Here is a 12,555-nt window from a genome sequence, read left to right as displayed (position 1 = left end):
CGGCCCCGAGCCGGGGCTGCCCTCATTGCATACATAGTGCGCCTTTCCCTGCTTTTCTAGTGACCTAGCGTTCCGCACTGCCGTTTGGCCAGCCCATGCTCCCGTACCGTTGCGTTTCTCCCCAATGCGCCATGCCACTTTGCCAGTCATACACACGTTTCGATGCGTGCCCTGTCAGCTGCTTGCGTTGCATGTCGCCTTGCTCCACCCCTGTTTTATTGCTTTCTCTGCTTTCGCCCGGTTCCCGTCCCGTTTCGGCGGGGAGTCTATGTTGCAAGCTAGTTCTTGCTTTACCAGACTTTAAGCCCACACAAGCAAGCATTCCATTCTTTCCTGCATCCAAAATCCGGCATTAGTCGGGGAATGCATATTGGGCTTCATATTGTGTGCCCAACACATCCCAGCAACAATTTCTTTTCCTGTGGCTCACCATTTGCGCCTCCGTTGCCGCCATTGCCCCCAGCTGTGCCATCTTGGGCGTGAAGGTATGCCACGTTGGGAACAAAAGAGGGAGCGCAACATTGCGAGCAGGTCCTCCCCTGATAAGCGAGCAGGTATGGATCAAATTGTGCACCGCCCAAGCAATTGGAGTGTTGCGTCAATGACGTAATGTGTCGTATGTTCCAACAGTAGAGTGTTCTTCTGATTTCTCTGCTACCATTTGTAATCCAGAATTCCATGTCCAGCCACCCCTGAACAGCATTGAAGTACCTGCCATCCCAGGAGGTAAACTCCTGTGAAAGTACCGTGAAGGTGGGGATGCTACCTGGTCGTGAGCAGATCACATTGGGCGCATCCCAGCCATTTCCACCTGCATTTCATGGAGGTGGCCATAGCAAACAAGCGCTCCTACGGTGCAGCAGCACACCGAGCAACAGCAGCCAACAATGGGTGTTTCATACAAATAGCTTACCTTGCCCTCCATTGCCACCAATCTGCAGTGGCACAAGGAAATGCTTTCAGCTAGACGTCGATGAATCACCAAATCCCCAATACACGTTATGTTACACACAGTGCTGCAGCAGAGATGATGCGGATGATGAGCCTGGCACATAGCTGGTGAGCACGAGAGACTTGCCTGGCCCTTCCCACCCTCGCCTCCCTCCGCCTGCATCCAGACAGCTTGGTCAGAGTGTGAGCAAAGGGGCTGTGGCCAGAGGAGGAAAGCTAAACAGGGCCTGACTGGCCGGTGGGGCGTCAGGCCGGTGGGGCACACCAGCCAGTCAGACGAGTGCAGGCCCACCAGTAGGCACTCACTTCGAACAAAAAATCGCCTTCCAGGGTGCTTGACTGAATTTCGATGTGGCCAGCATTGCCGCCATTCACGCCATCAATGCCTGTGGGAAGTGCAACAAGCCAGCGCGTTATGCCTGGGAGGCTGGCTGCTGTTGCGGTATGTTTCTCTCACCTGCAGCCCCATCAAGGCCTCGCCGAGTGCCTACTTCACTATTTCTGTCGCCCCATTCTGTGGACACCGAAGTGCCAGCTATGCCTGGAATCGCGGGATCCGAGCGAGAGATACCGTCTCCCCCTGCACCGAAGCCCATTGGCAAGCAGGCAAAACAGCCGTGGCTTGGTGGTGATTGCTTTCTTTGTGAGAAGCACATGCGAGGCAAGCACAAAGATGTGATTGAAGGACGGTACGCTCTTGTCTGCAGGTGATCCACCCCCACCTGATGTGTCGACTACGCAGCGTGCCTGCGCTTTTCCTGGAGCCTGGCCGCACACCAGCCTGCGCGCAACAATCTTGATGGAACGACCAGGCAGACCGGCCCCGCTGCCGCTCTGCTTGCCGGCGAGGTCCAGGCTGCCAAGGAGGGTCACGGTGTCGGCATACACCTCGATGTCGTCAGCGTTGGACAGTCGTACAGTGTTGTTCACCAGAGGGGCGGCTGCAGTTGTTCAGTTGGGAGGCAGGCAAAATGCGCGGTGAGGTGACAATGGTGGCAGTATGGTAGCAGTGCAGCGGTGAGAGCGCATGTGGGCCCGCCTTCACTTACAGAGATCGCTCGCGAGCTGCACGTCGGCAGCCAGGATGGTAACTTTGCTGCCTGTCCTGCTGATGACCAGCAGGCCGGACTGGGAGGAGCTGGTCACAACACACATCACGCAGCGCAGCAGGGCGGTCGCCAAGACCAGCACGATGCTGGGGCCTGGCCTCCGCATGGCCTTGCCCAAAGCAGCACCTGAAAGGGCAGTGGCAGTGGGGTGTAAGTGTGTGGATGCCGTCATGGAGCGGCTGGAGGGAGCAGGCGCTGTGGCGGCTGCCGTGTGCAGGCGCCAGATCACCCCGCCGGTTTGACGGCATCCCAGGGGGCTGCCATCAAACCCAGGGAGATGAGAAACGAGAGAAGGGGGAAAGAAGAGGGAAAACACAGAGGGGAAAAGGAGGGGAGAGGGAAGGGAGAAGTTTGGGGGTTTGAGATGGGGTGCAAGGGGAAACATTCAAAGGCAGGAAGACAGGGCCTTTTTCGCCCTGCTGCACACAGCAGCTGCCGTTGCTATGTCCGCCCGAGCAGCACGCTGCCAGGGTCAGCCTGCATGGACCAGGCACATATGCACACTATCTCAGCAGCGGAAGGGGGAACAGCTGGCGGTCCCCCACGGCTCGCACACACACATTCTGCACCACAGATTTAATGCTGCATGTGCCACCTACCACCCTCGCATGGCTGTGCTGCTCAACAGCTGTGCAGGCCGCTTCCCAGCAGGCTCAGGGCACGGTATCAACTCCAATGCAGCAGCATGCTGCCAAGGGGCGCTGCGCTGCCTGCTGGCCAGTTACCGTGCATGGTGCATAGCTGCCCTGACCTGCGGCTCCTCGCCTTGAAGTGGTCGCAGAAGCTGGTATGTTGATGTCCAGCAGGCGAAGCTGCTAGCCGAAGCAGGAGGAGGGTGGGCGCAGAGCGCGCGGGCAGTGGGTGCTCTGAGGAGCGGGCGGCGGGTTGGCTGCCACCGCTCTCAATATCTCAGCAGCCACGAAGCGGTTGCTTATGCCATTATGCCGACCGTGTACTTGCGCCTGCAGGATGAGTGGGCAGGTGTGTGTGACAACGGAGAGCAGGTGAGCGCCTGGGGATGAGGAAGCTGTGTGCAGCAGTGCAGCACAGCGTGTGCACTAAAAGCATGCGCCCCAGGGGCAGGGTGCCACGCCACAGGCAGTGCCATGCTGTTCGCGAGGCTGCTGCAACCCCTGGCAGGCCAGGCAGCCTCCCACATGTGGCGACAAGCACAGCATCACTCCCCACGAGGGAATGGAAAGAAATCAGACGGGTATGCACAGCATGCACAGCTGGGAGGCAGCGAGAACATTATGGTGGTGGGCCAAGTGGTTAGATGGGGAAGCACATTCACCTGGAGTGCTGTTGCCTGAAGCGCGCAGCAAGGCAAGTAGAGGTGGCCAGCAGCTGCTCGAAGCGTGGCCCCGTGCCTCCAACGCCACCTGGCAGCGACTGTCTGCAAGGCGCAGGGGGTGCAGGTTCACAGGTGGGCCTGGAGGGCAGCGCCCTATTGGCATGACACGCTGGATCCACCGGCGGCCAGCCGTGGCGCCTGCCCGCAGCCCTCTTGATTTCAGCTGGCACAGGCCTGCCAGGCTCCGCAATGTCATCAGGGGGGCAGCAGAGGGCTGGCAGGAGATGCAGCTCATCACACCAGCTGCTGCCTGCCGTTGCAAAGCACTCGCATGCATTGGGAGAAGTGCTGCTGGCCCCCACACGCACCTTGAGAGGGGCTCATATCTCTGCACATGTCTGCCGCAGCCCACCACCAGCAGGGCAGCGTGGGTGAGCAGCCACCCAGGTCGCACTGCTTGAAGCTGGCCGCTGGCTGGCGCCCCATGCTGGACAGCGTAATGCTGATGGAGGCCATACGGTGCCCTCCTCAAGGAGATGTTTTCGAATTGTGGCCCCCAAACGATATGGACATAAAAACACAAGTGTGAGGTGAGAGACAACCCCCCAAACACCAAAAACACCACAGCTTCCGCTTACAGCGTGCTCGCCGCGCCGCCGGCGGCACCGCCACCGGCGGGCCCCCTTCATGAGGCCCACTGCCGGCCCTCCGCAGGGAGGGCTTAAACATACATGCATGGGACTCACCAGATCCAGGAAGGCCGCAGGGAGGCTTGTTGTGCAAACTGTACCGAGGATGTCGATGTCGATGTGGCTAGGACCTTGGAGCCTTGTCGGCTGCCACTCCCGTCTCCAGCCACCGGCCGGCAGTATATATCAGGGGAAATGGGCTGCGAAGGCGGCCGACTGGAAGAAGTTGGGTTCACCACCGTACTTTTCACCTCCGTTTTGGGGCTGCCCCTTCAATTCCAAGAATGATCTTTGATTTTAACTAAATCAGTGGATGCCCAAAATCGCCGGCAGATGGCGCGGGTCGCGCATGCGCGGCAGCTGCCGCAGGGATAGACTGTACCGAAGAGCAGACTGTACCGAAGAGTCTACAGGGGTTGAAATCCCGGTCGAGGCGATGGCATGGCCTGTTTATGCCACAAGATTGACTTTTGGCCCTGCGGGGGAGCCCCGTGAACTAGCGGCGGCGGCGGCGGCGGCGGCTACAGCAGGCGGCGGGCGGGCGGTAGCCCTTCCGAAGTACTGTGGAGAATGTGGCCATGCGTTTGCAGGCGAATGTGATTGTGTGCGCTTGCTTCTTCTTTACCGGCACATCTGCCCGCAGGACGCATCGGCGCTCCTGCCCCCATCGCTGCCGGTGGATGTTCTGTTGCTCTACGCTCCCCTTCAGCCAATAACCGTATCATACATGACGCTGGTGGTGCGAAACCAAGAGGCTGCCCAGCCAATCCACAGCTGCATGCTTACAAGTCCGCACATGAGCTTTCAAAGGAGCCTGCCACACGGGCCCGCCCTTGTCGATCAAGGCCATGGGTCAAACAAAGTAGGGCGCAATGGTGGGGATGGTTGGCGCCAGCAGCAGCGTCACCTCCCACAGAAGGGCAGACAGCAGCCAGATGGCCACGGCAGGCACCAGCAGTGGGTACGCCTCGTCCGGGCGCACCACCGCCGCAATGGTGCCGTACAGCCTCTGCTGCCAGCCGCGCTCCGGCGGCAGCCCGCACTGCCGCCTCTGGCTCTGGTGCTGCGCAAAGCGCGCCACCTCTTGCGTTGCCTGATACAGCAGCGGCAGCACAAAGCCCAGGCTGAGCTGCGTGAACAGCAGCACGGCGGTGCACTGGTCTGCCGCAGGCGTGGTCCGCAGCCCGACCAGGCCATGCCCGGTGAGCGGCGGCACCGCCCAGCTTAGCAGATCCAGCGCTCGGTAAAAAATGGATGTGAGCTGCTCCGCCTCTGGCGACGCCAGCTCCGCTGCTGTGCACATGAGTGGGTTGTGGGCTGCACTGACGATCACCGCCGCCACGCCAAGCCCTGTGGCCCACCTGCAGCATACAAAAGGGCAGCATCGCACAGGTTGAACAGGGGGAGCAGGGCAGAGTAACAGATGGGCCCAAGTGATGAAGAATATGCCAGCGTGCCCGGTGCCCCAGCCTGCCTCAGCTGCAAATGGAACTCACGGGAGGCGTGCCTGCCAGGCTGCCCAGGCCAGCAGGTGGGCGCCCACATGTGATGCGACCATCAGCACGATGGCGTGGCGCGCCACGGCTGCTAGCGGGTGTGCGGCAAAGAGTGCGGCAGCAAAGACCGTCCCCGAGCGATCAATGTTGAGGAACTCGAGGCTGGCGCCGCAGCCCTGGTAGCCCAGGAACAGGGTCAGCAGGGTGAGCGTTCCCGTCATCATCGGCTCGCGCCACCGCGTCAGGCCCACCAGGTGCGAGGGGCGCGACAGGCGAGCCAGCCGCCGCCGCCACAGCACGTTTGCCAGGTTGCGCAGCAGCAGGCAGGTGCCCAGCGCGCGGGTGGCCTGGAACACAGCGGGCATGCGCACCCACACACCCAGCACAAACACCTGCAGCATGACATGGTGGGATGTTGTGTCCAGCGGGTCGCCCAGCAGCGCCCAGCGACAGCGGCGGCGGAGCGAGGCAGGGGCGCGGCGCGGCGGAGGACGCAGGCGGAGCCTACCGTCCAGATGGCGTCGGCCATTGCGCCCGTTTGCGCTACAGTGAGGTTGAAGCGCGCAGCGAAAGGCCACTCGGGCGAGCCCAGGAGCGGTGGAGCCCAGGGCATGTGGCGGGCTGGCCAGGCCGCTGCTGACGTCTGCGTCTGGGAGAACATTGCACTGGCGGGTGCTGTCCTGAACGAGCTAGTGGAGCGCATCTTAAGTGTACTGCACTCGGTACTGCTTTGCAGCTGTGGACAAGCGTGGCGAATTCGACTGCGTGGCAGTGGAATATGGAAGTGCGTGAGCAATCATCATCTGCCTTCCCTTGGCCCTGCCCGGCACCGCCAGCGCTTGGCATGTGGCCCGCCACGGGCAAACATTGATGTTTGACTGCCGACGCAGGATGCAGTTGCCGGCAAGCCCGCAAGCACAAGCTTGTCGCCTACAAGCTTGCGCCACCTGCGCTGAAGCGTTGACGGGGCAGCGAGCACTGTCGTTGGCGGCCGACCTTGGTGGAAGCCTCACTCTGGGCGAGGTAAAGTTGCAATATAGCAATGGCCCAATTGGTTGGCTGGCAAGTGTGCACGACAGTGTTCCATTCAAAAAGGCATGAATGCATGGCAGCGGGGCCAGCTCCCTCGGCGGCCACGCGCCAGCAGTGTACGCCGCAGGTGGTATTTTAGGTCGCAGCTGTGGCTGCGCATTGCAGCCCCGGTGCCATCTTTTGTTTTGCCTGCGTCCCTCGCTCGATATCCAGCACCCCCAAGCCGGGCCATCGGCTTCATTTGAAGTTTGGTTGCGGCGGGATGGTGGTTGCGCGTCGCGGCAGCTACAGCACGGTCTCAGCGGTGGGCAGACCGCCAGGCAAGGCGGCCATCGGTCGCTCCTTTGTGCGCCGCAACTCTAATGTCCTCCTGCTGGGCCTGGTGGCCTGCGCCGTGCTCAGCCTTGGCTGGCGCCCGCTGCACGCGCCCAGCGCCCCAGCAGGGCATCGCGGCAGCGGCAGGCTGGGGCGGCGGGCGCAGGAGGAGTGGCTGGAGGGCGTGGGCTCGGCGGCGGCGGCGGCGGCCGCGGTGGCCTCCTCCTCTGGCGTGTATGGCTATGTGCACAAGGACGGCATCGCCGACCTGCGCAACTGGCACCCAGACCACAAGGCCTTCCGCCAGGACCGGCTGGAGGGGTGGATGGCGGAGCGGCAGGCGGCGTTGGCAGAGGGTGAGGGGAGGGAGGCAGGTGGCCCGCTCACCACGGGACCCGCCCCACGCCAGCGAGTGCATTGCCGTGGCTCCCTGATGAAGCCGGCTCTTGGCGCGCGCCCACCGAAAACACACGGCTGTGCCCCGCAGGCAGGCTGCCCCCGCCGCTCCCCATCTACACCGGGTGCCAGGTGTACGTCAACCACCTGTACAAGGTCATCTACCTGCGCCACGCCAAGACCGCCTCCAGCTCCCTGTTCTGCCACTTTGGGGGCTGCCGCGCCGCCAACGCCAGCGAACCCGCGCAACAGGCGCTCAGCTTCGAGCTGCTGCAGGTGCGAGGGCGGCACGCCTGCGGGCGGGGCGCTGGAGGGCGCCGCCAGGGAGTGGCGGGGTCTGGCGCAGGGCGCAGCCAGAGGCCGGGCGCCAGCTCAGGCGGTGGCGTGGCTGGCGGGCGGCGGCGCGGAGGGCCACGTGGCCAGGCCGGCACGCGCATGTGCCTGCCTGCCCATGCGCATGCGCATGCGCCTGTTGGGCACCAGCACGCCTGCGCGCCCGCCGCCCGCAGGCCGCCAGCGTGGCGGAGCTGGGCGGCCTCTGGCGCGACTACTTTGTGGTCACCTTTGTGCGCAACCCGTACCAGCGGGCGGTGTCGTCGTACCGCATGATGGCGCGCCAGCTGGGGGTGGGCGGCGACGTGGCCCGAGCCTACAGCTGGGACCGCTTCTGCGCAGACCCCACCGGCTTTGCCGACGAGTGCATGCGCGATGACGTGTGCCAGAAGTGAGTGGGTGGGTGTTTTTGGGGGGGGGGAAGGCGGGCCTGGCTGTTGTTGATATGCGTGTGCAGCTGCAAGGTAGCCGGTACGGTCGCGCGGCACGAGGCCGCTGGTACCCGTCTGGTGCCCGCCTGCGCGCCACTGGCTGCTGCCAGGGCTGCTGGCGCTCCTGCTGGGCGGGCGCAGCGCGGCGTGCCCTGCTCCAGATGCCCTTCCCGCACCGCTCCTTGCCCTGCCTGGCCGCAGGTGGCAAGTTTCAGCCTTGTGTGTGCACGTGCCCAGCCGCTCGTTCCCAGCCCCAGACCCCCTTCCTTCCTTCCCGCCCTGCCTGCAGGAAGGGGCGCAACTTTGTGTACGTGCACATCCAGCCGCAGTACGAGTGCCTCATCACGGAGAGCGGCGGCTGGGCGGTGGACTTCATAGGCCGGGTGGAAAGCATCGACGACGACCTGCGGCTGGTGCTGGCCGAGATCGAGCGGCGGCGCGAGGCGGGGGCGCCGCCGGTGCGCTGCGCGGCCGCGACGTTGTGCACGGCTGGGGGCGGTGGGTTGGTGGAGTTGGGCGTCGTGGCGTGGTTGCAGGGGGAGGAGGCAGGCCAACGGTGGAGCAGCTGGTAACCAGGGCCAGCGTAAAGAGACAAGCAAAGAGACAAGCTGGCTGCTCGTTTCGGGACCCTTTCTCTTGCGTGCAGGTTAGACCGCTGGAGGGGACCTTGGAAAACGTCAACGGCCGGGGCTGCAACGAGTCGGAGGCAGGTGGGCAGGCGGGCAGGGCGCCTTGTGCCGCCATGCCAGGCCCGGGCCGCCGTGCTGCTGCCCCCAGCCTGCATGGCCGCCGCTGGCGCCTCCTCGCCGCCGTGCGTCCCTCTCACAACCACTCCCGGCCTGCCCACCTTACCTGCCGCCGGCCCCTGCCTCCCCGCCTGCCTCCCCGCCTGCCTGCCCGGCGCAGCCTCGGGCCACTCTGTGGCCAAGGAGCAGTATTGCGACCCTGTGCAGTACTACGACGCCCCCCACGCCGCCTGCTTCCGCAAGGTGCGCCACCACTACTTCAGCGACGCGCACGACCTGCGCTTTGGGCCCGATGAGGTGGCAGACGCGTGACGGCGGCGCCGGGCGGGCTGCGCTGCCCAGCGGCGTGGCAGCACGAGGTGGAGTGGGCTGCCGCCACCTGTGTGGTGGCGCTGGCTGCTGAGAGCGAGCGAGCGAGTGCGAGCTGAGCTGTTGTGTGCTGCGGATGCTGCCGTGTGTGGAACTGTGAGCGTGCAAGCTGAGCGTATGCAATGAGAGCAGAGCGTGACGGGGAAGATGAGTTGCCAAGGGGGCATTTGGGAGGCCAGGGGCAGTTTAGGAGGCCATCGGGCATTGCAACTTGCGCGAACAGCGAAGGACAGTTGCCAGCTTGGCGGATGTGGCAGCGCGCTCCCGCCCCGCTGTGGCCTGGGTGGCAGTTTGTTTTGCGCTACGTTCCAGCACATCCGCTGATCGTTTTCCAAACCCTGCAGCTGCCAGGGCTCCATCTACACTCGTCAGGCGGGTTGGGGCAGCTCAATTCAATGATGAGGAGTGAAGCAGGTGGCACAGGGCCACACGCGGTTTGAAGCAGCCCACAAAGAATCCAGGGCAGCGAGATGGAGGAGGGCGAGGGCCCGGCCCCGCTCCAGCCGCAAGGTATGTGGCGCTGGGTGGATGGCGCGGCCGTGCTGTCGGATTTAAGCTTCCCAGATGGTGCCGATCAGACAAGGCATGCGACACGCGCCTTGGAGCCCCCGCCCTCTCACGATTGATCGCAGAAACTTGCGTTCTTGCCCACCTTGCTCTCAGCAGCCCTCTCGTCGACCCCTGCATGCTGCCTGTGTGCGCAGATGCCAGCGAGCCCAGGCTGGGGCTGCGGCAGCGGCGCAGCAGCAGCAAGCGCGCTGCCGCCGACGGGGCTCTGCCGCCGCCGCCGGGCGCGAAGAAGGCCAAGGTGCGATGCTGCCCGCTCTGCAGCCTCAGCCAGGCGTTTGTGTGTCTGATGCCTGCATCCAATCCCTTGGCAGCTGCTGCCCCATTGGCACCGCCGAAGCAGATGAGAAACACATGAGGACGCGCCCCTATCTGGACTGCCCCTCCCTGCGCTGCCATGCAGGCCTCCGGCGGAGGCGGCAGCGGCGGCGGCCGCGTGCGGTTTGCCGGGCCGCGCGCGGCGGCGGCGCCGGGATCTGCTGCCGCCTCTGTGACCGACCTTGCGGCCCTCGGCGGCCGCTCTGGCTGGCCGGCGCAGTGGCAGGGGCAGGGGCAGGAGGTGGAGATGGAGGCGGTGAGCGATGAAGACATGCCCGAGGACTTTGGTCTGTCAGGTGGGCTGCCAGCTGGCAATGTGCCGGCGCTGACCTGGCGGTGTGCTGGCGCTGACCTGGCGGTGTGCTGGCGCCACACTTTGCCCGGGGGCCGTCGTGCCCAGCTGTCGACCTGGTGCTGTGCTGCGGGCCGGTGCCCCCTGTGCATCCTGCGCCCTCCCTGCTTGTTACTCTGCTGCTGCTGCTGCTGCTGCTGCGCCTGCTGGGTGCAGACGGGGATGCCGAGGAGGAGATCGGGCAGGCGCAGGCGGGCAGGTCGCGGCGGCGCGCCTGGCAGCGCCTGAAGCTCTGGCGGCGGCGGGCGGCGGAGGAGGAGCAGCGGCGCGCAGGTGGGGGGAAGCAGGGGAGGTTGCAGGCTTCACACCAGCCCTCGCCTCTTGAGATTACTCAGATTAAAGCAGGGGCAGTGCGGGCATGCGGGCTGTGCCGTGGGTGTGGGCCGCGAGCCGCGCGCATTCCGTGAGCAGGCGGGCAGGCTGTGCCGGCCTTTCCGCGGCGGTTTGGCTGCCCCCGGCTGACCGCTTGCCTGCCGCTGCCCCTGCCCTCGCCTTCCGCCTGCGGCTGTGCAGAGGCCGCGGTGCGGGCGGCGGCGGAGGCGGCGGCGGACGCGGCGCGCGGGCCGCCGCCGGAGCCGCAGCGCGCCTTCCGCCTGCCCATGGCCGCTGTGCCCGACCTGCTGATGGTGTGGGAGTTCACGCAGGTGGGGTCCTGTGTGTGTGTGTGCTTTGTGGGTGTGGTGTGTTGTGGTGTGGTGTAGTGTGTGGTGTAATGTGGTGTGTGTATGTGTGTGCACGCGCGTGTATGCCGTGCTGTGCCGCCTTGTGCCTGGCCTGGCCTTCCCAGCTGGCTGGCAGCCTCCTCAGCCCATGGCCGCCCGCCAGCTCACCTTCTCGTGTGCTGCCGCCGCTCGCCGCCGCCGCTGTGCTCATTCGCAGGCGTTTGGCGAGCTGCTGCAGCTGCCTCCCTACTCCCTTGCCGCTCTGGAGGCAGCGCTGGACCCGGGGCCGCACCTGCCGCGCCCTGCCGCCCCAGCAGGCGCCGCCGCCACCCCCGCCCCCACGACCACCGCGGCGGGTGAGGGAGGGGTCTGGCGATGTGGGGCGCGCCTGGTGCACCAGCATTGCCTTGCTTGCTGCGCGTCCTGCCGTTCTGCACCTGCATCCGCTCATCTCATAGCTGCGCCTGAGCTTCTGGTGTGTGACGCCGCTGTGGTGGCTGCTTGCCTTGGCTGGGCTTGGCTGGGCTGCAGCCGACACCGGCGGCGGCGGCGGCGCGTCGATGGCGGCGGGAGAGGAGGAAGTCAGATCGCCCTCCAAGCGGCAGCAGCAGCAGCAGCAGCAGCAGGAGCAGCAGCAGGGCCCTGGGCCTGAGCAGCAAGCCGGGGAGCAGGTCTCAGCCGAGCAGCAGCAGCAGGCGGAAGCGGCAACCCAGGAGGAGTCTGCTCCCCCTCTGCAGCCCCCCAGCGAGCCGCCGGCGGCGGCACCGGAGCAGCAGGCGCCGGCGGCAGCAGCGCCGGAGCGGCAGGCGCCTCCTGCCGAGCAGCCGCCACCTGCCGAACCTCAGCAGGCGGCGCCTGCTGCTGAGGAGCCGCAGCAGCAGGCGGGCGAGCAGCAGGCCCCGCAGGCGGAGCAGCCAGCAGCAGAGGAGCAGCAGCAGGAGCAGCAGCAGGGGCAGCAGCAGCAGCAGGAGGCGGCAGAGGTGGAGGGTGATGGGCAGCTTCCCTCCTCCGAGCACCTCTTCTTGCAGCAGCTGGCCAGCCAGTTTGGGGAGGCGGCGCAGCAGGGGCAGACAGGCGAGGAGGCCCCTGCAGCTGCGGCAGAAGCTGAGGCCGAGGCCGAGCAGCCTGCACCGCGGCAGCGGCGGCAGCGGCGGCGGCGGGCTTATGAAGAGGAGGGCGAGGCAGAGGACGATGAAGAGCAGGAGGAAGAGGAAGAGGAGGAGGAGCAAGATTCTGACGATGAGGAGGAGGAGTGGGAGCAAGACGAGGAGGAGGAGGAGGAGGAGGAAGACGAGGATGACGATGAGGAGGAGGAGGCGAGGGCGGGGTACGGCTCGAGGCGCGGGCGCCCGCCGGCCTCCTCCCGCCGCGGCGGCGGCAGGCCGCTCATCCGCACCCGGCGCCAGGCGGCGAGCGACCAGGTGGGCTGCTGCGCCAGGGGCTGTGCCAGGGGCTGCGGAGGATGATGAGGGAAAGGCCTGGCGGTGGCGAGGAT

At 65.4% G+C, this 12,555-nt stretch overlaps 3 protein-coding genes across 3 annotated transcripts in view; 2 read left to right on the top strand and 1 right to left on the bottom strand.

The window, feature by feature from the left end:
- On the bottom strand, nt 1-3,224 carry CHLNCDRAFT_58956 (expressed protein). Its single transcript, XM_005844307.1, has 8 exons — nt 2,826-3,224; nt 2,001-2,186; nt 1,674-1,892; nt 1,258-1,337; nt 1,079-1,108; nt 914-935; nt 431-811; nt 1-333 (listed from the first exon to the last, which is right to left on the bottom strand). The coding sequence occupies exons 2-8, from the start codon at nt 2,164-2,166 to the stop codon at nt 65-67; spliced, it is 1,167 nt and encodes a 388-aa protein (XP_005844369.1). The 5' UTR covers nt 2,167-2,186; nt 2,826-3,224; the 3' UTR covers nt 1-64.
- Nucleotides 3,225-6,833: 3,609 nt separating this feature from the next.
- CHLNCDRAFT_139191 (expressed protein) lies at nt 6,834-9,104 on the top strand (the record flags this gene model as incomplete). Its single annotated transcript, XM_005844392.1, has 6 exons — nt 6,834-7,242; nt 7,374-7,558; nt 7,792-8,006; nt 8,336-8,504; nt 8,693-8,756; nt 8,953-9,104. 6 exons carry the CDS (start codon nt 6,834-6,836, stop codon nt 9,102-9,104), a joined length of 1,194 nt encoding a protein of 397 aa, XP_005844454.1.
- Nucleotides 9,105-9,631: 527 nt separating this feature from the next.
- The window catches only part of CHLNCDRAFT_139190 (hypothetical protein), a gene marked incomplete at both ends in the record, with an annotated part of 4,391 nt that continues 1,467 nt past the window's right edge, over nt 9,632-12,555 (top strand). The window contains 7 exons of the mRNA XM_005844391.1: nt 9,632-9,671; nt 9,866-9,969; nt 10,132-10,342; nt 10,555-10,671; nt 10,912-11,042; nt 11,278-11,416; nt 11,592-12,481. Coding sequence (XP_005844453.1) covers nt 9,632-9,671; nt 9,866-9,969; nt 10,132-10,342; nt 10,555-10,671; nt 10,912-11,042; nt 11,278-11,416; nt 11,592-12,481 — 1,632 coding nt within the window. The remainder of the gene's footprint in view (nt 9,672-9,865; nt 9,970-10,131; nt 10,343-10,554; nt 10,672-10,911; nt 11,043-11,277; nt 11,417-11,591; nt 12,482-12,555) is intronic.

This window comes from Chlorella variabilis, assembly GCF_000147415.1.
Source record: "Chlorella variabilis unplaced genomic scaffold CHLNCscaffold_23, whole genome shotgun sequence".
NCBI lineage: Eukaryota > Viridiplantae > Chlorophyta > Trebouxiophyceae > Chlorellales > Chlorellaceae > Chlorella > Chlorella variabilis.
This window is presented reverse-complemented; position numbering and strand designations above follow the sequence as displayed.